This window comes from Fopius arisanus, unplaced genomic scaffold (genome assembly GCF_000806365.1).
Source record: "Fopius arisanus strain USDA-PBARC FA_bdor unplaced genomic scaffold, ASM80636v1 scaffold00026, whole genome shotgun sequence".
Taxonomy (NCBI): domain Eukaryota; kingdom Metazoa; phylum Arthropoda; class Insecta; order Hymenoptera; family Braconidae; genus Fopius; species Fopius arisanus.
Genome location: NW_011887765.1, coordinates 253,547 through 277,234, shown reverse-complemented (window position 1 = coordinate 277,234; position 23,688 = coordinate 253,547). Strand labels below are relative to the sequence as shown.

General features: G+C 38.1%; 4 protein-coding genes across 23 annotated transcripts; 2 read left to right on the top strand and 2 right to left on the bottom strand.

Moving 5' to 3' along the window:
* The first annotated feature begins 1,025 nt into the window (after positions 1-1,025).
* LOC105264900 (uncharacterized protein C45G9.7) lies at positions 1,026-3,245 on the top strand. Of its 2 annotated transcripts, XM_011302096.1 has the most exons (4): positions 1,026-1,101; positions 1,190-1,365; positions 1,580-1,705; positions 1,784-3,245. In XM_011302096.1, the coding sequence occupies exons 2-4, from the start codon at positions 1,309-1,311 to the stop codon at positions 1,970-1,972; spliced, it is 372 nt and encodes a 123-aa protein (XP_011300398.1). In that variant the 5' UTR covers positions 1,026-1,101; positions 1,190-1,308; the 3' UTR covers positions 1,973-3,245. The 2 variants fall into 2 exon arrangements, with proteins under 2 accessions (XP_011300398.1, XP_011300397.1); XM_011302095.1 differs by having other exon boundaries at positions 1,046-1,365.
* LOC105264901 (centrosome-associated zinc finger protein CP190) lies at positions 3,058-6,838 on the bottom strand. 4 transcript variants are annotated; one of them, XM_011302100.1, is made up of 3 exons: positions 6,752-6,838; positions 6,090-6,265; positions 3,058-5,956 (listed from the first exon to the last, which is right to left on the bottom strand). In XM_011302100.1, exons 2-3 carry the CDS (start codon positions 6,249-6,251, stop codon positions 3,758-3,760), a joined length of 2,361 nt encoding a protein of 786 aa, XP_011300402.1. In that variant the 5' UTR covers positions 6,252-6,265; positions 6,752-6,838; the 3' UTR covers positions 3,058-3,757. The 4 variants fall into 4 exon arrangements, with proteins under 4 accessions (XP_011300402.1, XP_011300401.1, XP_011300399.1 ...); XM_011302099.1 differs by lacking the exon at positions 6,752-6,838 and adding an exon at positions 6,390-6,745; XM_011302097.1 differs by lacking the exon at positions 6,752-6,838 and adding an exon at positions 6,418-6,745.
* Positions 6,839-7,017: 179 nt separating this feature from the next.
* Positions 7,018-16,253, top strand: LOC105264898 (2-oxoglutarate dehydrogenase, mitochondrial-like). 8 transcript variants are annotated; one of them, XM_011302089.1, is made up of 8 exons: positions 7,018-7,105; positions 8,986-9,453; positions 10,119-10,239; positions 12,455-12,945; positions 13,028-13,207; positions 13,307-15,045; positions 15,230-15,349; positions 15,680-16,253. In XM_011302089.1, the coding sequence occupies exons 2-8, from the start codon at positions 8,992-8,994 to the stop codon at positions 15,777-15,779; spliced, it is 3,213 nt and encodes a 1,070-aa protein (XP_011300391.1). In that variant the 5' UTR covers positions 7,018-7,105; positions 8,986-8,991; the 3' UTR covers positions 15,780-16,253. The 8 variants fall into 8 exon arrangements, with proteins under 8 accessions (XP_011300391.1, XP_011300390.1, XP_011300389.1 ...); XM_011302088.1 differs by having other exon boundaries at positions 7,025-7,112; XM_011302087.1 differs by lacking the exon at positions 7,018-7,105 and adding an exon at positions 7,600-7,702.
* A 101-nt stretch (positions 16,254-16,354) lies between these two features.
* Positions 16,355-23,604, bottom strand: Zasp66 (PDZ_signaling and DUF4749 domain-containing protein Zasp66). Of its 9 annotated transcripts, XM_011302076.1 has the most exons (11): positions 22,660-22,848; positions 22,228-22,399; positions 21,872-22,104; positions 21,459-21,609; positions 19,066-19,221; positions 18,777-18,827; positions 18,196-18,284; positions 17,063-17,207; positions 16,937-16,975; positions 16,695-16,773; positions 16,492-16,583 (listed from the first exon to the last, which is right to left on the bottom strand). In XM_011302076.1, the coding sequence occupies exons 2-10, from the start codon at positions 22,336-22,338 to the stop codon at positions 16,714-16,716; spliced, it is 1,035 nt and encodes a 344-aa protein (XP_011300378.1). In that variant the 5' UTR covers positions 22,339-22,399; positions 22,660-22,848; the 3' UTR covers positions 16,492-16,583; positions 16,695-16,713. The 9 variants fall into 9 exon arrangements, with proteins under 9 accessions (XP_011300377.1, XP_011300383.1, XP_011300386.1 ...); XM_011302075.1 differs by lacking the exon at positions 16,695-16,773 and having other exon boundaries at positions 16,355-16,583; positions 22,660-22,847; XM_011302081.1 differs by lacking the exon at positions 16,695-16,773 and having other exon boundaries at positions 16,355-16,583; positions 21,974-22,104; positions 22,660-22,845.
* Positions 23,605-23,688: the final 84 nt, after the last annotated feature.

Genomic DNA, 23,688 nt, shown 5'->3' with positions numbered 1-23,688 from the left:
TCGAGGAGCTATTCACTGAAATTTTCACTGAAAGTGAAAAATTCGAAATTTCTGAAAAAGTATCAGGGGAACATGACAATCGAGGAGCTATTCACTGAAATTTTCACTGAAAGTGAAAAATTCGAAATTTTAGAAAAAGTATCAAGGGAACATGACAATCCAGGAGCTATTCAGTTTTTAACCAATATCTCGATTGATTAGCCATTTACAAAAGAAAAAAGTGGAATTATTAAAAAAAAAATGAATGTTGGCGGGATCGAACCCTGGCCGTCCGCGTGGTAAGCAAGCACGTTACCATTTAGACAACGCACTCATTCTAAGAATATAATTTCATTAGGCGTATATATTTTGAACAAGTATCTTTTTAAAAAATTTCAAATTTGTCAATTTCATTGGATATCTTCTCGATTCTCAAAAATTCATTTTTTAAACGACATTTCCATTGATTAGCCATTTATAAAAAAAAAAATTGGAATTATTTTGATTAAAAAAAATGAATGATGGCTTGGGGATCGAACCCCAGCCATCAATGTGCCAGCCAAGCACGTTGCCCATTAAACAACGCATTCATTACAACAGCATAGCTTCATTAGGAGTATATCTTCAATATATTGAATATTTTTTTCCATTTGAAATACAACAAAATGTGGCTTCCCCCTTCCGCTCATTCTACAGTCGGCTAAATTTCAGTCAATCCTTGCTGACCTGACCCTCGATATTTAATCGAAAAAAAAAATGGTCTAGTGAATTCTTCGTCCTCACGCTGCGATCTGGAATTTTTTTGAATTCCAAGTGACCGGAGAACTGTAAAATTGCTCTCAGTTTAAATCTCGAATAATTAAAAAAACCGTAGACTAAAATCAGACAATTGAACTTTCATTTCAATAACCCTTTTCCAAGCTTTCAAGTAATCCCTCATTCATTGAAATTCCGTAATTGCATCACTCTACGTCACGTTGTCGCTAAGGAAATTTAAACGCGGCAATTTCCCGGGAATCTGGCGGGTTAAAAAACACTAGAAGTTTCCCCTAGACAGCTATTTGTCATAAGTGAGTGTGAATTGTTGATACAGACGTGGTGTTGACGCTAATTCTATTCTCGGTGAGGGATTCATACTTTGATCGTCTAACAGACCCTATCCCTGTGTGGCTGATAGATCGTGAAAATTTTATTCACTGAATTTTTCAAGTATTTACGTTCTACTCCACTTGAGACACTTGAGACGTCTGGCTGAGACACAGTAGGAGAGAAGATCCAGAAGCTACATTTGTTGATTTTCAGACAGAATTTATTGAATCAGAACTCAAGATGTGTGCAAAAATGGCTTTCCAGCACCAGGCGGGCACCGCTATGGAGTGCCTGAGTGTAAGTATCTCTCATCAATTTCCCAGTTACTACTGAACCGTTTTACCTCCATAAAATTAATCTTTTCTGCTTTATTAAGATATTCATATACAAAATTTTCAGTCCAATTTTTCCGAGTCTTCTTCACTGCTAGGCTATTTATATTCTTTATATTTCATGTACTAATAGTTTGCGTTATAAAAGAACTTTGAATCTCGAAATGAATTATTTTCAGATACCAATAACCCTCCGAAAAGAGACTGAGATGTTGAATGGCGAGGTATTCCTTAAGTGTGGCTTCAAAATAGGGGGTGGTATCGACCAAGATTTTCGAAAAAGTCCTCAAGGCTATACAGACAACGTGAGTTGTCTCCCAATCTAACCGCAATCGAATAAATATCCATAAATATCCATAAACACCCGTAATTTACTTCCCCAGGGTATTTACGTGACTGAAGTACATGAGGGATCTCCAGCAGCCAAGAGCGGCTTAAGAATTCACGACAAAATTCTCCAGTGCAATGGCTACGACTTTACAATGGTCACCCACAAAAAAGCCGTTGCCTATATAAGAAAACATCCAGTATTGAATCTTCTTGTGGCACGAAAAGGCGTCACAAGCACCTGAACACACACAACTTACTCAGTGGTACGTTGTGTATCATTCTCAACGGGATAATCCATTCAATTAATGAATTCAATTACGAATAGGTAAACGGCAATAAATTGTTTCCTAATCGAGTTCTCGAGAAATCTGTCGAAATGTAACGAAGATAGTGAAATTTTTCCTGATACCATTTCTATAGAATGAAATCAGAGCTCTAGAAAGGGTCTTAATAAAATTATTGCTATCTTTTTTGTAGCCAGATATTTCTCGAAAATTTATGTGTTAGCTGAATTGACTTATTACCTTTTATTTCGTCGTTATTGAATTTTTGTACATCACGTTTATTAAGTCGCGTTACCAATGAGTCCCCTAGTGTTAACTCCATTCCATACGACAGATTATTGTTAAGATAACCCGTGATAATGGTTTTATTAATTACCAAATGAATTTTAATTTAAGAAGTCCAAAACCCGTTAGTGTTAATTACAGATTTAATGAGGCAGACGTCATTTTTTTACGACCAATTTTGTGGGAGTTGCAGGGAGAAACAAATGGTACTTCCAATTAACGATTCAGTATTGAACAATTGCAATTATTGTGAACAATTCAGATTATTTTGTTTTTCGCGCGAAGGGAAAGTCATTCAAACATGTCGAGAGAATTTGGAGACATTAACTCGAAATTAAAATTAATACGAATTAATGCCTCATTTTTCTTAATATCGCCCTGCCTGCAATTGTAAGATAAGTGAAAATATATTTATTTAATACAAAAATGTACGAATCTTGTTGGGACTTATTTGTCAATTGCAAAGTCTTTAAAGGGAATTCTATGAAAAAATTTCTACGGATCTAGACGACGTGTCGATGTGCTTGATATCAGTGTTCATCGCTTAAAAATGATAAGATAATAAATATGAGAAATCGTTGAATCTGCAGCACAAATCTGATTCAAACAAACGAAAGTAATAATTGTGGATTTGTTTGTATGAGTGTTTTTAAAATTGAAAAAAATCAATTGAACTAGGAAAAATTGTTATCAACATCGATAATCAAACGACCAAAGCCTTTGAACGCAAAAGTACTCAGATAAGCCTATGGAACGGATTAATGAATTTCACTCGACATTTATTTACCAATCGCCAATTTTCTACTTTACAAATCTTGTACTCTTATTGTAATTACATTTTTTTTTCAACTAACTTTGTGAATCGTCCAATAAACTCGATGACTTGTAGTTCGAGTTTCGAGTGAATCCTTTTGTCACCACTTGAATAAAAATAATTCCTCCTTCATTTATCGAAATGTTTATTAATCTTACAATTATTGTTCTCAAGGCGAATTAATAAAGATGATGTCTCCAGTCAGAATCAGATCTTCCCACATAGAATCTCATTGTTACCCGGGCACGACATTAAATCGAAAAAATCATCACCTCGCGAAAAAAAAATTTGAATTTATTTTGATTGTTTCGTTCCCAGAGAAAAATCTGATCTACTAAAAATCAATGAGAATCGGATCAAAATTTTACAGTTTACCCCGAAATCCCAAATTCACTCGCTCTCAAGACGATAAAAATTTTTCATATTTTCACTTTCAAAATATATCTTGAATACCTCGAGAACGACCGAAGCAGCAGGAATTCTCAACCATCCGGACTTTTCCAGTTTTTTAAATGACCCCCATCAAGTGAAAAAAAAAACCTCGGGACTTCTTGCACATCCTTTCACCTCTTTCCATACCCTTAAGCCTGAGACAGACACGAAAATCTCCACGAAAAGTTCCTAAAAATTCTTCCCCTCACGATTCACGATTCATTCATATCAGTGCTATCCTCGTCCCACTCTTGAGCAAGCTGCCTGCTCTCCTTCTGCTTGTCACTCACATCCTCGAGATGTTCTTCCTCGATAATCATCATGGACTGTCCCTCCTGTGGCTCCTCACCCTCATACTCGACAATCTCAGTCTCCTCCTCGACATATTGAATCACTTCTTCAATCTGCTCGCCCGGTCCCTCCTCCTGAAGCTCCTCAACCTCTTCGACGACTTCCTCAACCTCCTCCACCTCCTCGACGATTTCCTCAGTCTCCTGATTGACCTCCTGCTGGAAGGATTCGTAAACCTGTCTGGCACTCTGGTCCTCATTCCCATGAATGTAAACAATCATTCCCTCATCAGTCCCCTGCATCACCAGCTGCTCATTGCTAGATATTTCGAGCTGCTGTGGCTGGCCCTGACTCTGCTGTTCATCTCCCTGATAGTTTTCATTATCAATCAGCATAATCATCTGTTGGTCCTCGATTTCATGGCCATTATAGTTCTCCTGCTGTCCCATGCTGTTCAATACCATTTCATTAACCAGATATCCACCCTCAGATGGTATTTGTTGCTCCTGCTCTTGGCAGAGTCCCTCCTCCCCGACTCCCAAGGATGCAGCAATACCTGAAGCCACGTGACTGAGGGCCTCAGCCTCCGAAGAGGGCTCCAGTGGTATTGTAGACACTCCCTCAGTCTCCCTCTCTTTATGAGCTGTCTCAACATGCACCTGAAGATTCACAGGCTTGATAAAAACTTTGGGACACAGCGAGCATTTGTATCCCTTATCTTCTCCATTGACAGGTCCCACGCTGGTCCCATGTCCAGTACTCATTTCATGACTCGCCAATTCACTCACGTCCTTGAATGTCTCACTGCACTGGACGCACTCCACCTCATCTGACTGAGAATTCAGAAGAGACATTGGTCCATGTCTGTGGGACTTGTGATGTCTGGCCATGAGGGTCTCCGATAAAGCCACATAATTACACGTATGACATTTAGGAAAGGACATGCTCTTCGGCGGCGGTACGTTGTGCTTCACGTACATGTGATGCATGAGAATATTCCTCTTGGTTGCCTTGTAGCCACAGTGCTCGCACACTCTGGGGTCGAATTTCTCCTCGTGTACGTCCTGCATGTGCCTTCTGTACATGTAGTACGTAGGATATTCCTCGTCAATGTCACACTTGTGACACTTCCATGGGCCACTCTCACCTTCAGCCAGCACCACCTTATCCTCTTTCTCCTCGCTAGACATCAGGTGATCTGACTTGAGAACCACGTAGGACACCCTTGTCTTACCAGGAAGTGATTCAGTTTTCGACTCCTTCTGCATTATCTTCAAGCGAATGTTCTTGTTGTTCTTGACGAGGTGGGGATATTTTTTAAGGACTTCTCGGATTATCTTTGCATGATTATTGATGTTGTCTACTGGATTGGAGTTTTCTTGTTTCTCCAGGTTCTCCTTCTCCTCGATCTCAAATCTCACTCGTTTCGAGGGTGTAGCCTCATCAGATCTCGAGTTCGGTGTCCACTCGTCGTCGGAGTTCTCCCACTTCTTGGGATCGTCCTCATCCTCATCCTCTGTCGTGTCGTGTTTCATGGAGATGTCCTGGTCTGTCTGACGATTGAATGTAGGTTCTTCCTGGGCTGTCGAGTGGTCTGTGGCCTTCACAATGGGTTTCGTATTGTACGTAATATCGTCGAAGGAGGAGAAAACACCGAGGGTGAGGTCCTCCGCATCGGGAAGATCGAAACGAGAAGGACCAGGTGTCACGTCTGGCTTTGGATCCAGTTTTCGTCGCCAGATTGGCAGTTTTCTACCTGGCAGGGGTGTATTCGAGAGAGTCGACTTCTTCGGTGAGGGTGGCTTCTGAAATGAGATGTTGGATTTCTCCGGCGAGGGGGAACTCGTGCTCTGCAGGTTAGTTGTATTGAATTGAGCATCAAGAAGTTTCGTCAAAACTGTCATGTTCATCTTCTGAGCTGTACGGTACAGGGCATTCTGCTCCGATGTCCAGTACTCCAACTGGCCTGTGTACATGAAACTGATTATCGATTTGACGCACTCGTAAGGCATGTCTGGTGGCATTATCAGGATACCGTCGAAGGAACCCTCTTTCTCCCGCTGCTGGCGCTCCAGCTGCATGAAATAGTCGGTGCATGTCGTGATCACTAAGCGATGAGCCTGGAGAGTAGTAAAATCGTGTGATGTATGTAAAAAAAAAATCGCCCAACATTTCCGGCTTAAACCGAGAATTGACGTATTGACTGAGTAATTAAAATGCGAATGCATAGATTTTCCCCTTGGACTGATTTACCTGCACTGTGATATCACTGGTAGGAAATTTAATAGTGAGATCCAAGAGCTCCTCCTCCACGTACAGCTGCTGGAGACGTTGGAGGAAAAATGTCCCCCAGTTGTCAACTTTGACTTGCTTGAGACCTGGGGCCTGCACCTGCTTGACGACGTTTGAAGACATTTTAACTCGAAAACCTAAAAAATACAAATCCAAAATTACAGCGCCCGATGGTTGACAATCAAAAGGAGCTTTCACATGTCTCATAACGATTAGCAAGGACGAATGAACTTCATCGAATGCCTCCGATTAAAAATTCACCACAATAAAGTCGAAACAATTTATTTACGTTGCGTTGCCACCGAATTATCTCGTCTCCTCCCAAAAATCGATAAATGATTGGATGTGAAACGATCGTTGTGTTATTAATCAAGAGGATGATAACCTAATTCGTCTCGAACACCAGTGGTAGAGCCCTAAACTTCATTCCAAGACCACCGAAATATGTTAAATTAGGCCACGTAAGGAGTAACACTGGAGTAATTGTCGTCCTCGCAATAAACCAATCAACGGTGATCAGGGGTTTTCGTTTTATTGATAACTCGAATAATCACTGGACATTATTTTAGCCGGGATACTTTGTCTATAAACTCGAATATATTCGTCTCAATTGCCAAGCGTACCTTTTTCCAACTAAATTATCCTTTTACAGTTGGACTAGCTCCATCTCTTACGGATATCAACAGTAGACGTGACAATATGGCGCACATGGATTTTTCGAATTTACAGACAGATGGCAGAGATTATGGGAGAAGTTTACTTATGCAGGCAGAATGCAGACGTTTACAAGGGGAGATCAGCAACGGTTATTACAAAGGTTAAACAACGAGTTTTGTAGTACCGGCTACGGAATTAAACCAGTAGATAGTCAATCCTTTTTGGATGGAACAGTGAATATGGATGACTGCGAGATATATTCAGCAGATGAATGTATAGCACATCTACATAGAGATATCGCAGAGGATTGATATGAAGAGGTGATTAGTGAGTAACTATCGAAACATCAATTATCATTACCAATTATCATGTTTCTCATGAAACATTCGAAATGCATTTGAAAACGGGAATTTAATCAACGGCAGCGCTAGTCTCCCCTATAATATCTGCGTCTCAACAAAAGTTTTCGTAATAGTGGCGCGTGAAAACTCCCAGCCAATCAAAGCCCTGGGGATTCAGAAATCGAAAATTTCAGGTTGAGAACAATTTGACGTTCAAATCCATCTGTCACCTCCTTAAACACCCTTTTTTTTATGATTTTCACTTCTCCAATTTGATAATAATTAAATAATTTTTTATAAAACATTTATCAATTTCTCCAGTCTTAATCGCGATGGCGCGAATTTAAATTATGTTATGTCCCCCGCATTAACGTACACACGTTTTATTCGTCGATTAGTGCGCATGCGTGACCGTCAGGTTCAGTCTCTGGTCTATATATACATATATGTGTATATATAGGGCGATCAGGGGGTTCAGCACCTGTATCGAACATTTCTATATATGTGGTATGTAGTCACACACTTTGTGCTGCAAATGGTGGACGTACTGTCATCGTAGTGGCGTTCACATCATAGGTATGTCATCATCATTGAAATAGTATTTGTATTATTAATTATTCAATTCTACGCAAATAATCTGTTGGATGAAGGATTTCTCTGATGTGCCCTCTCAATGTTCCTGTATCTTAATTTTAATTTTTTTCCACTGAACGACATTCGGCGTATTATTCTTCAGCTGTTACGTAAAATTATTGCACAAGATATAAATAGTTTTTATTTCATTCGAACTGGGAACTTTATGAGATTTAAAATGTGGGTATTATCGATTGTTCGGATAAGTGCGAGGGTATGGAAATGGCAAATTCAAACTCGTGGGGATTGCAAATAACCTATATCTATGGGAATGCATATTGCACTGTTTAATTTCAAAGTGAATGTAATTGCCGCATGTCCACTGTTGTTCGCACAAAGTGAGCAATTCAATTTTTTTAGAATAAATCAAGTGCAGTTACAACGGTTGCTAATTGGGGAAATTGTGGTTCATGTTTTAATGTTCGTGTAACAGGCATTGCACGTTTCTTTGACTTGTCCCACGAGACGTCACATGATTGAAACACCCAAATTTCCTTATTCAGTCCGAGGAAATGAGAAAAAATCTTGGAAGACACATCAATCACTTCGAAATCAATCGAGAGCAATATAATTAATTATTTCTTTATCGATACGAGATTCTCAGACATTAGAATTCAAAACGTCATTGAATTTGGCAATCGATCTATGATTGACTTCTCGAGAACCTTCGACTTCTAATTAATTCGAGAGACAATATTGTAACAATTCAGTAGTGAAGTGATCGACTGCGGGAGAACGTTAATTGAATTCGTAGATTAATTATTGCAAGCTATCTACTTGCGATAAACACATTGTAAGATTTTTCTGTTGCTAATTAAATTTCCGATAAAAAATATATTTCATATTTCTTCCAAAAATCCACGGGGAGTCGATTTTTCCCGATTCACTATCCCTTTTAAAAAAGAACACGGAACGTTTTTTGTCAGCTTTTTTTAGCACATAGCTAAGCAATGCCTATCATACTATATATACATATAATATAATATGATATACCATTTTAATAAAATAATGATTTCTCTAGAATAAGAAAAAAATATTGTATTTATCAATTAAATTAAATTTTTAAAAATACCATAAACATGAGTAATTAGAGTAATTAAGACGAGACTATCCTGACGTTACCACTCTTAGTATTCTTTATCTGAGTTAATTAGTGAATTAATGAATTCAATTTTTTTGGCAATCCTAAATATTGCTAAAAGCCTGACAATTGATTTTGCTTTCAGGCAAAAATGTACAGGGCTAGAACAGTCTTTAGTTCGTTAACTCCCCTGGTGGCTCCAAGGATATGTGGAGCAGAAAGATTTGCCAGTTGGTTAGTACGTGGTCATCCACTTATTCGTAATTCACAAGTTGTCGTTGGATTGGAGCCGACACGACGTTATGGGAGTAAAGTTGCTACTGAGCCATTCCTCAACGGAAGCACCAGCTCGTACGTTGAGGAAATGTACAATGCCTGGTTGAGAGATCCTAACAGTGTCCACGTCTCCTGGGACTCTTTCTTCAGAAATAGTACAGCAGGTGCTGGGCCAGGTCTCGCTTACCAATCGCCACCGTCTCTAGCCCCACGACATGACCAAGTACCACTGGGATCTCTCCTACCACTTGGTGGCTCTCAAGTTGGACAAGTACCGATCAATGAGAAGGTCATCGACGATCACCTCGCTGTCCAGGCGATCATTCGGTCATACCAGGTATTTATGGATTAATCATTGATCTGGTAATGGCTGATGAGCCACTCGGCACCTCCCAGTACTATTTTCATATATTTAATCGATAAATTAGTTTTTATTTATTTATCATAGGCTGAAGAATACATTTAATGTGCAAGGGGAATGGTAAAGAGCTCTGCATGAAGCCAACACGATTTCAATTTTCAATGAAATGTCACATTTATGGTAATCTCATGAAACTGGGACTCATTACAACTGACATTCATTCATTAATTCATTCTGTTTCAAGCACGATTGGGCTGTTTCAATATTTAATTTACATTTCTGAGAATTGTCAGTCTTTAGTGGAACTATTCCATGAAAATTAATGCATTTTGATCCCTTAATGAAAAAATGCTTTAGGAAAATTCAGTTTTTAAATCAAAATTGACATTTGAAATTTTATTAGAGGGCCGACAGGAAAAATCTAGTTGACAAAAATCAATTCAAATATACACTATTAATGTAGTGAGCACTTTACGAACAGGAATGGAGTAGGAATAGGAGTAATATCGTCTTACACATGGAAAAATTAAAAAAAAAATAATAATTGAATAATTTTTAATGAGCGTCCATGTTACCCCAGCATCCCCTATAGTAATAGATTTATGAATTAGACGATTATTGAATGTTAAATGGAATTCAAGGCCCGGGGTCATTTAGTCGCTGATTTGGATCCCCTTGGTATTATGAGAGACGACTTGGTGCACACGCATTATGCATCCCGTAAGGGGGCACCTGAGCGTGTCCTGCGGCAATATATGCTTGGTAAGGCAATCATTAATTCATCATTCATCAGTTCCAAGTAATGAAACTAATCTCTTCATGCCATCACTTGGAATTTCATCCTTTGAATTTTCTCTTGAATACAATAATGACTTTCATTGTCTCTTCATTGCCTCTGAAACGCTGATACTGAAAATGCATCGACATCTTGGAAATAAATAAGATAACATTTCGATAAACTTCGATTAAATAATGTAGGATGCTGTTTATATGCATGAAAATTGCATTTATTCACTTGGATTGTTGTTGCTGTTTGCTGCTTTGTACTGATTAATTGTTGCTTTAAGTGTTGATTAATTATTTGTTCTGTTATATTTTTGTCTTTGTATTTTGATTTTTCAATGTTTATATCAGATTGTGGGAGGTGTTCGATGACGTCTTTCCTCTTTTTATCTGACAAATATGTACCGATATGTATTAATTATGGAACTGTTCAGTGAATAATGATTATTTATTGATTGTGATTTGTTGATACGGCTAGTCGTTATGAATTATGGCGTTAAATTGACAGATTCGTGGACATCATATCGCGAAATTGGATCCTCTTGGAATCAACAGCGCTGATCTCGATGATAGGCATCCACAAGAGTTGCTCTATAATCATTATTCCTTTGGTAAGCGAACCACTCGAGTAATGTTTTCACAATTATACTCTGAAGAGATTAATCTCATACTATTGATGGCTTAGAATTTTCATAATATATTTATTTTATCCTCAAACATTCACTCGTGGCAAGAGAATTATTATTTATTCAAAAATTCTGGAGCACATGCTAAATTGATGATAATTTATTTAATTTTAAATTATAAAGCTCCAAATTGGCATCCTCTTGCTTGCAATAGTGAACAATCTTTCGTTGACTAGTGTCTTCTGGTTCATTAGATATTGATTAATCATTTTCATCTCATTAAGCACTGCTAGATCATTCCAATCGACGATTATTATCTCTGACCCACTGTTATTATACTGAGAACAATGTTCATTGAATTTTTATTGGAGTTTAGGGAATATACTGGCAGGATATGTGATTTCGTGATTCATATGTCCATGGCATTTGTCAATCGAGAATGGTGAAATAATAATCTAATGCTGGAGTTTATTATGGGGGAATCGAAATTCATTAATTAGGAGTTTCAGTCTGAGTTTGATGTTTCCACAGGAAAAAGCTCTCGCATCACGTTCTCTCAGGACCTTCAATATCGAGTAGCCGTTCTCATGAAACGTAGGTAGTTACGACGGAACGGAAATACACACGTTCACTGTTTTAATCGTTTAATTTAGTGTATTTCACGGGTTTATTGATTAGGGTTTTTGAAAATTTTAATGGTAGAATGGTGCGGGTTTTTACCTTGATAAACAGTGATTTTCCTTACTCTCGACGGTTGTCCTGGTTTTCATTTCATTCTTCCCTTTTTTTTATTTCACTTCCCAAGGGGTAATGTGAGATAAGTCCTAACACTTTTTAAATCATCGATTTATCCCGGCAACTATCGATTTAATGTGGAAAGGACCGAAGAACTTTTTTGTAGCTCCTTGAATTTTTAATAATAAAAGTCTTTAGATATTTTCTCTTAAAATCAATAGCTGTCGGATCAATCGATATTTAATAATCTGAAATATCTGACTTATCTCGCTTTACTGCTGCGGTAATGATTTCTCTCATTTACGCAAAATCGAATTATGGGAATGGGTGTAGGCGCTTGTAATTGCCGGAAAAAAAGGATCAGTTCATTCATCCGGTCATTCCTTCTTTCATTCCTTCGTATTTAATCATTTTTATTTATTTTTTTTTGCACTTTGATTTTTCTCCTGTATTACTACACACATTACTAATAACCATAATTAGTGTATTCTCTATTTAACTACACATTGATGTTTTCCCTGCTACTTCTAATGACGTTTTATTAATTTTTGCATGCCCGTCAAGTCAATTGCAAAGACACTGGCCACAATTTGTTGAATTAAAAATGACAATTATGAAAATAGGTAGAGTATATTCAGACGAATACGTATCTATTTCTCAAATGTATTTCTCGCATTTTCAGTATTAGTATTTTTCTCTGATTTGCAACAAAATCTTTCCTTCTGTATCAAAAAAATAGTCAGTAATTAGAACAATACCACGAATTCATTAATCGCGTAATATCACGTGCTCTCGTTCCCTTCCTTTCATTTTTTTCATTACGAATGAAACAGAGGAGTCCGATATGGAGAGAGTCTTCAAACTCCCGTCGACGACGTTCATCGGTGGCAAGGAGAAATCCCTGCCTCTTCGTGAAATCTTGAAGAGGCTGGAGAATGCCTACTGCGGTCACATTGGGGTTGAGTTTATGTTTATAAATTCATTGGAACAGTGCAATTGGATTCGTCAGAAGATGGAAACACCTGGTGTTATGGAGGTGACAAATGATGAGAAACGCTTGATTCTGGCGCGTCTGACGCGTGCTACGGGTTTCGAATCATTTTTAGCAAGAAAATGGGCATCTGAGAAGCGATTCGGTCTTGAGGGCTGCGAAATACTCATCCCAGCGATGAAACAGGTCATTGACAAATCCACCGAACTCGGGGTTGAGTCTATCGTCATGGGGATGCCCCATCGTGGTCGTCTCAATGTCCTGGCCAATGTTTGTCGCAAGCCACTCAATCAAATATTCACGCAATTCGCTGCTCTCGAAGCCGCTGATGACGTAAGTCAATCTCCACCATTAGCAACACATAAATCCAAATAAAAACAGCAATTCATTAAAGTAATTATTTACACTTAAACAGGGCTCTGGAGACGTTAAATATCATCTAGGGACTTACATCGAACGTTTGAATCGTGTTACCAACAAGAATATTCGTCTCGCTGTTGTTGCCAATCCATCGCATCTGGAGGCTGTAGATCCTGTTGTCCAGGGGAAGACGCGCGCCGAACAATTTTATCGTGGGGACGGAGAAGGCAAAAAAGTACGTGCTTTTGTTCAATCTATCCATCAATTAATGATCATTTTGGTAATTAATATATATTACTATAGGGGTGATAATAATGAATATATTAATTTTTAGGTCATGTCCATACTTTTGCACGGCGATGCTGCTTTCTGTGGACAAGGTGTTGTCTTCGAGACAATGCACTTGTCAGATTTACCAGACTACACGACCCACGGTACGATCCACATCGTGGCCAACAATCAGATTGGATTTACAACGGATCCACGACACTCTCGATCGTCTCCGTACTGCACAGACGTTGCACGTGTCGTTAATGCACCTATATTCCATGTTAACTCTGACGATCCAGAGGCTGTGATGCACGTGTGCAAAGTAGCTGCTGAATGGCGTGCCACGTTTCACAAGGACGTTGTCATTGACATCGTGTCATACAGGAGAAATGGCCACAACGAGATTGACGAGCCCATGTTCACCCAGCCCCTTATGTACCGTAAAATTCGAAATACAGCACCAGTTCTCGATATTTATTCCAAAAAATTAACAGACGAGGGAGTTGTGACGCAGGAGGAGGTGAAAGACGTCAAGGATAAATACGAGAAGATATGTGAAGAGGCGTACAGCGGTGCACGACAGGAGACTCACATAAAGTACAAGGATTGGCTGGATTCGCCTTGGTCTGGCTTCTTCGAAGGAAAGGATCCACTGAAAGTGTCACCCACTGGAGTTAAAGAGGACACCCTCATTCACATTGGAAAGAAATTCTCGTCCCCTCCACCGAATGCTGCTGAATTTGTCATTCATAAAGGTATTGAGCGTATTTTGAAGGCTAGGATGGAGATGGTGGAGTCGAGACAAGTGGATTGGGCCCTGGGGGAGGCGATGGCCTTCGGATCACTCCTCAAGGAGGGAATTCACGTGAGATTATCTGGACAGGATGTCGAGAGGGGTACATTCTCACACAGACATCATGTCCTCCATCATCAGAGTGTCGACAAGGCCACGTACAGGCCTCTCTGCTATCTTTATCCTGATCAGGCACCCTACACTGTTTGCAACAGCTCACTCTCTGAATTCGGTGTGCTGGGATTTGAGCTCGGTTACTCCATGACGAATCCCAATGCACTTGTCTGCTGGGAGGCACAGTTTGGAGATTTTAATAACACTGCACAGTGTATTATCGATCAGTTTATCAGCAGTGGGCAGGCTAAATGGGTGAGACAATCGGGAATTGTGATGTTACAGCCACATGGTCTTGAGGGAATGGGCCCTGAGCACTCGAGTGCACGTCTTGAACGGTTTCTTCAGATGTCAGCTGATGATCCTGATTATTTCCCACCTGAGAGTGAGGAGTTCGCTGTCAGGCAGCTTCACGACAGCAACTGGATTGTTGCCAACTGCAGCACACCAGCTAATTATTTCCACATTCTGAGGAGACAGATTGCTCTGCCGTTCAGAAAACCTCTCATTCTCATGACGCCCAAGTCTCTTCTTCGTCATCCTGAGGCGAGATCTAGTTTTGATGTCATGACAGAGGACACGCAGTTCCTGAGGGTTATTCCTGAGGAGGGACCTGCTGCACAGAACTCTGGCAGTGTTAAGAGGTTGATATTCTGCTCGGGGAAGGTCTACTACGATCTGACCAAGGCCAGGAATGAGAGGAGTTTGAATGACAAAGTGGCCATTGCCAGGGTGGAGCAAATTTCTCCATTCCCACATGATCTCGTTAAGAGAGAAGTTGAGAAATATCCAAATGCTGAGATCTACTGGACCCAGGAGGAGGCGAAAAATCAAGGGGCTTGGTCTTACGTTCAGCCAAGATTTGTCACAGCCCTCAATGGCACTCGCAATGTTTCGTAAGTAGTCTGTTATTTTTAGTTATTTATGTTATTGTGCATTCGTATTATTACTGTATATATGGCCCACATTTTTGTTATTACTTCTCATGTCCCGATTTTAGTTGCTTTTTCTTTACTTTTTTTTTTATGATGTTCTGATTGATTCAAGAGTACATACGAAAAGTGTTGGGCCATGTTACAGTAATAGGGGCTCAGATAAAAATAGTGGTGGTTGGTTAAGTGCGTGGCTTACATCCTCCAAACCGACAAAATCCCAGTCTGTACCTGAGTCGACACAAATATCTAAACCTCGTACTATCAGGTAATTCATGCTCCTCAAGCTCATTGATTGCAGTCGTTGTAGATATCCAAGTATATTTCACTTTTGGAGGCAGAAAGTCTTCTTTCTGCCTCCAATTAATCCCTCGCCTTTCATTAATTGATGAATAAATTCATTAGAAAAGTGGCTTTTCGCAATTCTCTTCAACATTTTCATATTTTTCTCTGCAATTAATCAATAATTAATTTAGTTAGGAATTGTTAATCTACTTGGATATCCTCAAAATACGAAATGATTCTGCAGTGAAGGCTCTTTGAAATTTGCACAATTCATATTATTTCACTTATGCACATGTGAACTCATGTGTTGCAGATATGCTGGTCGAGCTTGCGCCGCATCACCAGCGACAGGTAGTAAAATGCAGCATCTCAAGGAACTCAAACAGTTGTTGGACGACAGTTTCAACATTTAAAGTCAGTCATGTGTAGCACTATTGTAGGAAAAAACGAAATCATTTTATTTATTGTCCCCTGATCGTAAGTTAACTGAACCTTCTGTAAAAAAAAAACATGTATATCCCACTGATTTCAGCAGAGGTGTAAAAATGACGAAATTATTGCAAATATGCCGGTATTGACGCCTCTGTACCTCCACTATTAATGGTTTCTTGACTATTACTCAATTATAAAAAAATGTGAAAAAGATAGAACAGTACTAATTATTTTTAATGAGAAAAGCGTTTGTGAATTAACAGTTGGAGATTGAAGTGAAAATGGTGAAAAATGGAAACAATAGTCCTCTGAAAATTAACAATCAAGTATTATTTTTCATTAATTTTTGTTGTGATGAGTAAAGAGAGAAGCAACTGGAGCACATGAACATGTGATTCTACAGTACTTTAAATGAGTTTCCAATAAATATTCTTACAAATCTATGTCAGTAAAAACTGAATTATTATTTCTTTCACCTCCTACTATTTTATTTTCCACTTCCGGTTTTATTGCTTTCGTCTATTTAGCTCTAGGGTGAGAAATAAACTCCACTGGATATTCATCAAAAATAATATTCCTTTATTTCACCAAAATAATGCAGAGTATTTTTATTAATTTTCCGGCGAATACGTGAAGTGTTAATTGCAATTTTATCCAGATTAGATATTAAATCGATGGCATGGTTTAGTATTTCAATAATCAGTTTGCCCAAGAACGCTGTACATGATTCTCTTGAAACTGTTGCTCTGATGGATTTTCTCCCCGTCATCATCATATCCACTGGCCTGAAAAATATTTGAGTGTATTCACCACTTATCTCTTATAGACTAATTCTCGGTTTTAGTTCAGTGTTTATCTATTTTTTTTTTAATAATTGAAAGATGAACTTAACGTACAACATAGTGATGAGAAAACTTAAAATCCATTGACACGGTCCTTTATAAAAGGAAGAGGAAAGGGACGATACATTCCACCCTTAATCAGACAAATATGGATGCATTTTATTATCATGCTGCACTGGGGCATTCTCTGTTACCATTATTTTTGCATTCTCTTTTCTTTTGTGTCTACCACCAATTACGATGATTATTTAATTATTATTCTTTAATTGATTGCTGAAGATTAAAAAAAAACTTACGTATGAAGAAGCAGGACTCTTTGGAGGAGGATGATGAACCTGTTGGCAAAGGGTTGTCATTATTTCAAGTAATTTATGGGGGTTCAGGGGTGTTGGGGGCATCAGAGGCATTTAGGGATGACTTGCCCTGTGGTGATGAGCTCGTTGAGGAGCAAATACTCCAGTGCGCGCCGGATGATTGACTTCTTGCAAATCGTCACCGTATTCTTCCTCTTGGAGAGCTTTATACGCTTCACTTTTACTCGGATCGTACTTCACAGGCTTCTTTGCACTATATACAATGTAGTGACGAAAGTTTTTCACTTTTTAATTCTCTCCACAAATTCATTAATCTATCTCCTGTGCTCTACTTTCGGCATCTAATCATGCAACTCATCACCCAAAAAAAAAAAATAATAGAAAACTTACAATAATTGGGATTAAGGTAATTAAATAATTAAAGGGGGCATGCACGAGTCTATTTCTTACAGAAAAAACTCTCCGGTCTGTGTTTTTAAGCCTAAAATAGCGAAATAACAATGATTCATATTATTACAGTTGTGTGGAACAGTGGATGCGTGCAGATTGTAAATATTTCTTCATCTTTTCATGTTGGAAGAAAAATATTCTGACAATATTTAATCTGACGGTGAGAAATTGGGGTAACGGTGGAATAGCGCATATTAACAGTCCAGTTTGGATGAATGAGAGAATAAGATGAGTTGTCTTTTTAATTCGGTGAAAGAAAAGGTAATGAGACGAGATAGTCATCGAAAATAGCACTCTATAAGTATTTCATTGGTTGTTTCTAATTCGGCTTATTGAATTGAGGCCACGGATTCTTGAATGCAGCATCTCGGGCTCTTTCCTTCATTAATCTTGCTTGCTCTTCAATTTCTTGCTTTTGTTTCACAAAGGAAAAGTCTATGAAAATGCTGGAAAAAGCAGAAATAGGAAAAAAGAAAAATGGTGTAATGTACTGATATTTTTTCTTGAGACCGTGAGAGCTATTCTTTTCACAAGTCTAATGGATTAGCGTAATTAAGTTCTATTTTCATTATTTGCACTTCAAGCCGTGTCAATTGTCTACGACATCCAGTAGCATTTTTATTTATTAATAGTAATGAGTCAATTTAATTTATTACGCCCAGCAAATAGCAGCAAGTTTAACAACTACATTTTGTTTATTTTTAAAGGCTAGACGGAAGAGTTAAAAGCGGAATAATGTGCGTTGAGATCAGAATAATCGTTGATTGTTAATTATTTTTGTATATACTTACGGAATAGCTGTGGTCTGACACTTGATAGTGTCTGCGATATTTTGTTCAGAGTACAGCCCAATTGGTGAATTGAATTGCTTATGCACAACCTGAAGAGATAAAAATCCATTTTATACGTTCGACATTGAGTCCATTAATTACCAACGAAAATAATTAATAGGTAATTTCTTATTGTCACAACTCGACGCGACAAATAGCGAATTGAAAAATAAAAATCGGGAGCTTTAAACAGCTGAATTCTCACAGCAGTTCTGCAGATGAATTTTATTAATGATATTATTCTGGTGATAAAACCATACAGATGAATACAATTAATTGAATAAATGTGAAGAAGAGAGAGGGAGAGACTCCGTGGAATTTAATTTCGTTGTTTGCATTTTTGCATTTTTGCATTGCGTTGTAAATTGAAAATATTGAGGAGATCTTGATCTTTCTCTCTTCCCTGGAAAACAATTCAATCCTTTAAAGCAGTGAAGCTTCATTTAATTATTTACCCAATGAAATTTCTCATGAAATTTCGCTATAATTTTCGTGTAGGTTTGAAGCAATTCAAAGCGATTCATTTATAAATAAATTCGAACCTTTGGTACTTCATTCGGACCCAAGACACGCTGAAGAACTGATTCCGCCACCTGCTCGTATATATGTGGGTTTATGTACAGATATTTATATATAGAAATATGTGTGGTTGAAATGGAGATGCTTTCAGAAAAATATAATTGACATTTCGGATGTGACGCATGGTGACATGATTATTAATGTACATGGGAGTATGAAGTCATGTCGTTACGCTCTCTTTTCATCGTCCTGGGGTTTTAGCTGGACAGTGAATGATGCGTTGTACTGATACTTTTGGCTGTAACTACCTACTTTTTGTTTCATTGCCACTTCGGGATTTGCTACTTCGTAGTGATGGGGGGCAGCTCTTATCATTGGATTTGGGTGGTGACGGAGATAACACTCCCCCAGGGGGGCATCCTTCTTGACCTTGGCACCAGGCAAGACCAGAGGAGTTGTACGGTACGGCTGGAACATAAGATTTTTCTGTTCTGAAGGATTTTTCAAAATTTCAGAGAATTTTTCCTTTCAAATCTCGAAAAACTCAGGATTATCTGTAATTTACAGGTAAATTTCCTGAAGTTTTTATAATTCCTCAGTTATTTAATAATAAAGAGGAGTAATTGATTTTAATTAATCACAATTGAAATTTATGATTTTGTGGATTTTTTTATGAATGCAATTTTTTCATACAAAAAATTCACGCTTTGAAAATTTTTAAGAATTTTATCAGAAATTTTGACTCAAAAATTGTTTAATTCAATGGAACGTAAAATTCAAGACTAAATTCCTGGAAATTTTGATAGTATTTGTATAATTACTATTTTTTATTGTTTATCTGCAACAGAATCTGCAAAAATTTCCGTAAAAATACCGCATACCGCAAATTTCCAAGACTCACCCGAAATTCAATTCTAAAACATTCACCAGCCAAATGTTTAACCGAGAAATCTGTCACCTCAGTTTGTTTTTATAATAAAAATCTCGAAAACAAAACTCTTCTCCAAGTTCCGCTGAAGAAAGTACCAGGTAAACAATTTGGCAAGGTCGATCGTTGGCCATTATATCACAAGTTGATGACGAAATTTGTTTTCACGGATTGATGCAGCTGGGTAAAGTTGTTTTATTTTCAAATTTTCCACACCGTTTACGTGAATTATTATTACGAAACAAAGATTGTAGCGTTGAGAGGTATCTTCCGTCCACCGTTATATGGAAGCTACATTTTTTTGTGTATTACAAATAGGTCAGATAGACGGTAATGTTGCAGGATACATGAAAGCGAAGAAACAGGGATCCCCAAAATAGCCGAAGGCCCTCAAGCTAGCAAAAATATCGCACACCTCTGTCGCTCTCGTCTCTCACCATCAGAGAACACCAGAAAAAAACACAATTTTTCCTCAATAATCCGACAATAATGAAGAACAACAACCGACAAATAGACCCAATCCCTACGATAATTAATTCCCCCAATTTCTCAGGCACTTTAAAACCCCATGAATCATTCTCCGTAAATATGTCAAGGCTTTCAGTCGCAATGTGCAGTTAAAATTATTACGTCCCCATTCATTTTACAGTAGACAAACCGAGATGATCTTGACTTTCCCCTTATAATTAGAATTCCCAAAATTCTCCCTGACAGAAAAACCAGAAAATTAGCCATCCACGTTGTGCACTCTATTCCATCAAATGCAATCCTTGAACTTTTGAAAAAATTGAAGAAATACCGATAAATAATGTCTAATATTTATATTGAGTGTCAAGACTCGTCTCTTCGAGTTGTTTTAAAAAATGCGATTGGGGTCTGCTGCACTAATAGTTGGCAGAACCGAGAAATCTGATCCGCAAAGGCATCAATCGATTAATCAATTTAGAAAGCTTTTAGCGAATGGATTCTGCGATAATTGTGATAATTACCCAGTAAACTGCAGCCTCTTCCTCTTTTGGTTGACGCTCGATGGTGTACCGATAGGTTGTCGCGTAACCTGGCATTATTATCACTTGCTCTTCCCTTTTATCGGTATTTAACTTTTTATTTTATCTCTATTCGAGATCTATTCGATATTTCCTCGAGTAGTTTTTCCTTTCCAATAAACACGTCAGTCGATTCGAGTGATTCAAACGCACTGACTCGAAGCGCGGGTGGCACTAAACTCTGGTTTTTCCAAAGTGTAGATTCTGCGCGAACACGTCTGGCAGATTTTCTGGCATATGAGCTATTATTTGGAAAAACTTCAATTATGCTCCACAGAATTTTTGACAAGCCCCTTGTCATCTTGTCACGCCGCAAATTAATTGGCAACAAACGGCTCATTAATTACAAAAATAATCCCAATTAATTGACTGGTATGTTTCTTTTAATTCGATTCCGGTATTTGTTGACTGGATATCTTTTTCTTTCGCATTCCATTTTATAAAGACAGCTGAAAATTTATGTATGAGAATTGTGTTCGCATTGCATTCAGCCAAAATAGCCAATGGTTCTGGTCTAAAATTAGGTTTGAAGCCCAGCTTTACACCGACTTGGCTATCTCGAATAATCTGAGATTTTGAAACCGTACGGAGTAACTAATCACCAGAGTATCAGGTTTTCCTCCTCTGGAATTAATAATTCACTTGTTCAATTCCACGTAATTGAATTTTTTGTTCTTTTTAATCTACTGCAGATGCGCAAATTGGAGTGGAACATTTGATTTGTTTATTACCTGAGATAAATAGAATCTTTCCTCGCGAACTTCCTCCAGATGTTCTCGAGGCGGATCAAAGTGATCGGGAGAGAAAGCTTTATATTCTCGGCTTGATATTAATGGAGGCACTGGACTCTTTGGGAGGAACTTTGGCTGCGACACCTTCGGCCTGTTTATCACACAAAGATTAGCACTAAATAATAACTAGGAAAGTCTCATTTCATTCGGGAAATGGAACAAGACCAGAGTTCAATCGCAGAAAGAGCTGAAGCCCAAGTCTTAGTCTTTCAAATTCGTATTTTCACTGCAATTAGAATTGTCAATTGATACCGATGGTCATTATGTTACTGATATTAATCGATTGTCACAGCTGATTAGTGATGAAGCCTGCGATTAAAGCAATTGCATCAATCGAAAGGAAAATTTCTAACGGATTAATGAATGACGTCTCGCCATTTATCGAAAATCTCTCGATATTCAACGAATTTCGGATGGTGTGATTTGATGGTGAATGATGAATCGATGGCTCAGACCTTTCAACGACTAGTTTTACAGACTCTGAATTTTGGAGCAAATTTTGGGCGTCCACGTGCCTCACGTCTCGGGAATCATATTCATCTATTTTCTTGATCACGTCACCCTTCTGCAAGTCCTCGTTCTCAGACTGAAACAGAAAATTGGGGAAAAATACTTTGTGATTTGTTATTGATGTCTATTGTGATTTTTTTTAGCTTCATTACGTCAACTGGAGGATAAAGGGCAAAGGGAATTTCAAAAATTTACTTACGTGGGTGACGATGATCGGAGTTCCCAAATCTGTACCACCAGCGATGCGGAAACCCCACGGTCGACCCTGATGTCTTCGCAATTTTAAGACCAATGTTTGCTTTTTCGTCATGCTCTCAAAACCTTGATCTTGTTACCTGTCTTATTACGCCGTTGAAAAATTTTCCCCGAATCTTCCGATAAAAGACGTTCAATTTTATTCAACAGAAAACAGTCCCCAGAATTTCGAATATTTCAAAATTCCACAACTTTTCAAAACTGTCAAATAAAAATCTCAATTTCCACTTTAAAAAAACTCCAAAAACATTCAGAACAATCTGCAACTCAGTGACAGATTGTTTTTTTAATTATTCACAGTATTAAATGTTTCAAAAAAATTTGTGAAAATGACAGTTGTGAGAAATTTTGGTTTTGGAAATGTCTAGGCTCTTACTGGAAATTTCAGAGGAAAATTTTAGACGGTGTATTTATCTCTTCGATTCGAATTCCTCAGGATAAACAACACACAACACGAAAATAATAGTTAAATTATAGTGACGGATAGGAACATATCGGAGAGAATAGCCGCAACGGTCAGAGAATTTCAAGCCGCACTAACAGTTGTCCGGCTACTGGTCACTCGTTATTCTTGCAACATTTGACCGTACCTACATAGCAAAATATCAGGCAAGTTGTAACATTGGTCATTGGCTAATGCAATGCATAACTACGATTTGTGCATTAGTCCTGGCCTCATTACGACACAAGCCAATGCGGGACAATCGATGTATAAATTTTATTATCGAATCAGATCACTTCTATTTCCCACTCTTGATTCACCCTCTGGTATTTATAATGCAGAATGCCGAATGATTAAAGTGTCATAAACTATCGACGAGCATCACTCGATGGATCTGAGAATTTCAAACTCTTCCCGCTATTTTAATAACAACACTAAAAAAAAAGCTCAAAAAACTCTCAAGAATTGGAGAAAACTCTTCTCCTCATGAAAAAAAGATCTCTGAAGAAAAAAAAAGATAGAGATTTAATAAAAAATGGAGATTAATTGATAAATATTTTTCTGTGTGAGGAATGCGCAAAATACTTGGATCTCATGTTGGGAGTACGGAGTAATTACGAACAGAGTTATCATTTTTTTAATCACTAGATTTTGAAACACACGAACTAAACACTCGAATTATTCACATTTTCCTGTCCTCCGTGAATTCCGACTGCAATACTTACGTACACCTCGTAGTAATTTCCAATAGAAAATTTCAGAGACGTTCGGTTGCGCGCTCTTCGATTTTCCGTTCCCATGTCGATTTTGGAATAACAAAAATCAGGAGGACTTTCCCGAGATCCAATTACTGTGACGGTTCGTCGATTAATGAGTATTTTGAAACAAAGGGTGACAGAGGGAGAGATGTTTTAAGTGAGTGAGACTCATTTCAGGGTGTCGATGTGTTTCGACACCTTAAAT

What these genes read in the sequence shown, in the direction of transcription:
- LOC105264900 (XM_011302096.1), top strand. Translation starts at nt 1,309, where the DNA reads ATGTGTGCAAAAATGGCTTTCCAGCACCAGGCGGGCACCGCTATGGAG. An exon ending in CCGCTATGGAGTGCCTGAGT is followed by an intron (nt 1,366 to 1,579) that starts GTAAGTATCTCT and finishes AATTATTTTCAG; the next exon opens with ATACCAATAACCCTCCGAAA. An exon ending in CTCAAGGCTATACAGACAAC is followed by an intron (nt 1,706 to 1,783) that starts GTGAGTTGTCTC and finishes TTACTTCCCCAG; the next exon opens with GGTATTTACGTGACTGAAGT.
- LOC105264901 (XM_011302100.1), bottom strand. Translation starts at nt 6,251, where the DNA reads ATGTCTTCAAACGTCGTCAAGCAGGTGCAGGCCCCAGGTCTCAAGCAA. An exon ending in CCAGTGATATCACAGTGCAG is followed by an intron (nt 5,957 to 6,089) that starts GTAAATCAGTCC and finishes ACTACTCTCCAG; the next exon opens with GCTCATCGCTTAGTGATCAC.
- LOC105264898 (XM_011302089.1), top strand. Translation starts at nt 8,992, where the DNA reads ATGTACAGGGCTAGAACAGTCTTTAGTTCGTTAACTCCCCTGGTGGCT. An exon ending in CCTGCGGCAATATATGCTTG is followed by an intron (nt 10,240 to 12,454) that starts GTAAGGCAATCA and finishes CGAATGAAACAG; the next exon opens with AGGAGTCCGATATGGAGAGA. An exon ending in AATGGCACTCGCAATGTTTC is followed by an intron (nt 15,046 to 15,229) that starts GTAAGTAGTCTG and finishes GCCATGTTACAG; the next exon opens with TAATAGGGGCTCAGATAAAA.
- Zasp66 (XM_011302075.1), bottom strand. Translation starts at nt 22,338, where the DNA reads ATGACGAAAAAGCAAACATTGGTCTTAAAATTGCGAAGACATCAGGGT. An exon ending in CTCCGATCATCGTCACCCAC is followed by an intron (nt 22,105 to 22,227) that starts GTAAGTAAATTT and finishes TTTCTGTTTCAG; the next exon opens with TCTGAGAACGAGGACTTGCA. An exon ending in AAAGATTCTATTTATCTCAG is followed by an intron (nt 19,222 to 21,458) that starts GTAATAAACAAA and finishes CTTATGTTCCAG; the next exon opens with CCGTACCGTACAACTCCTCT.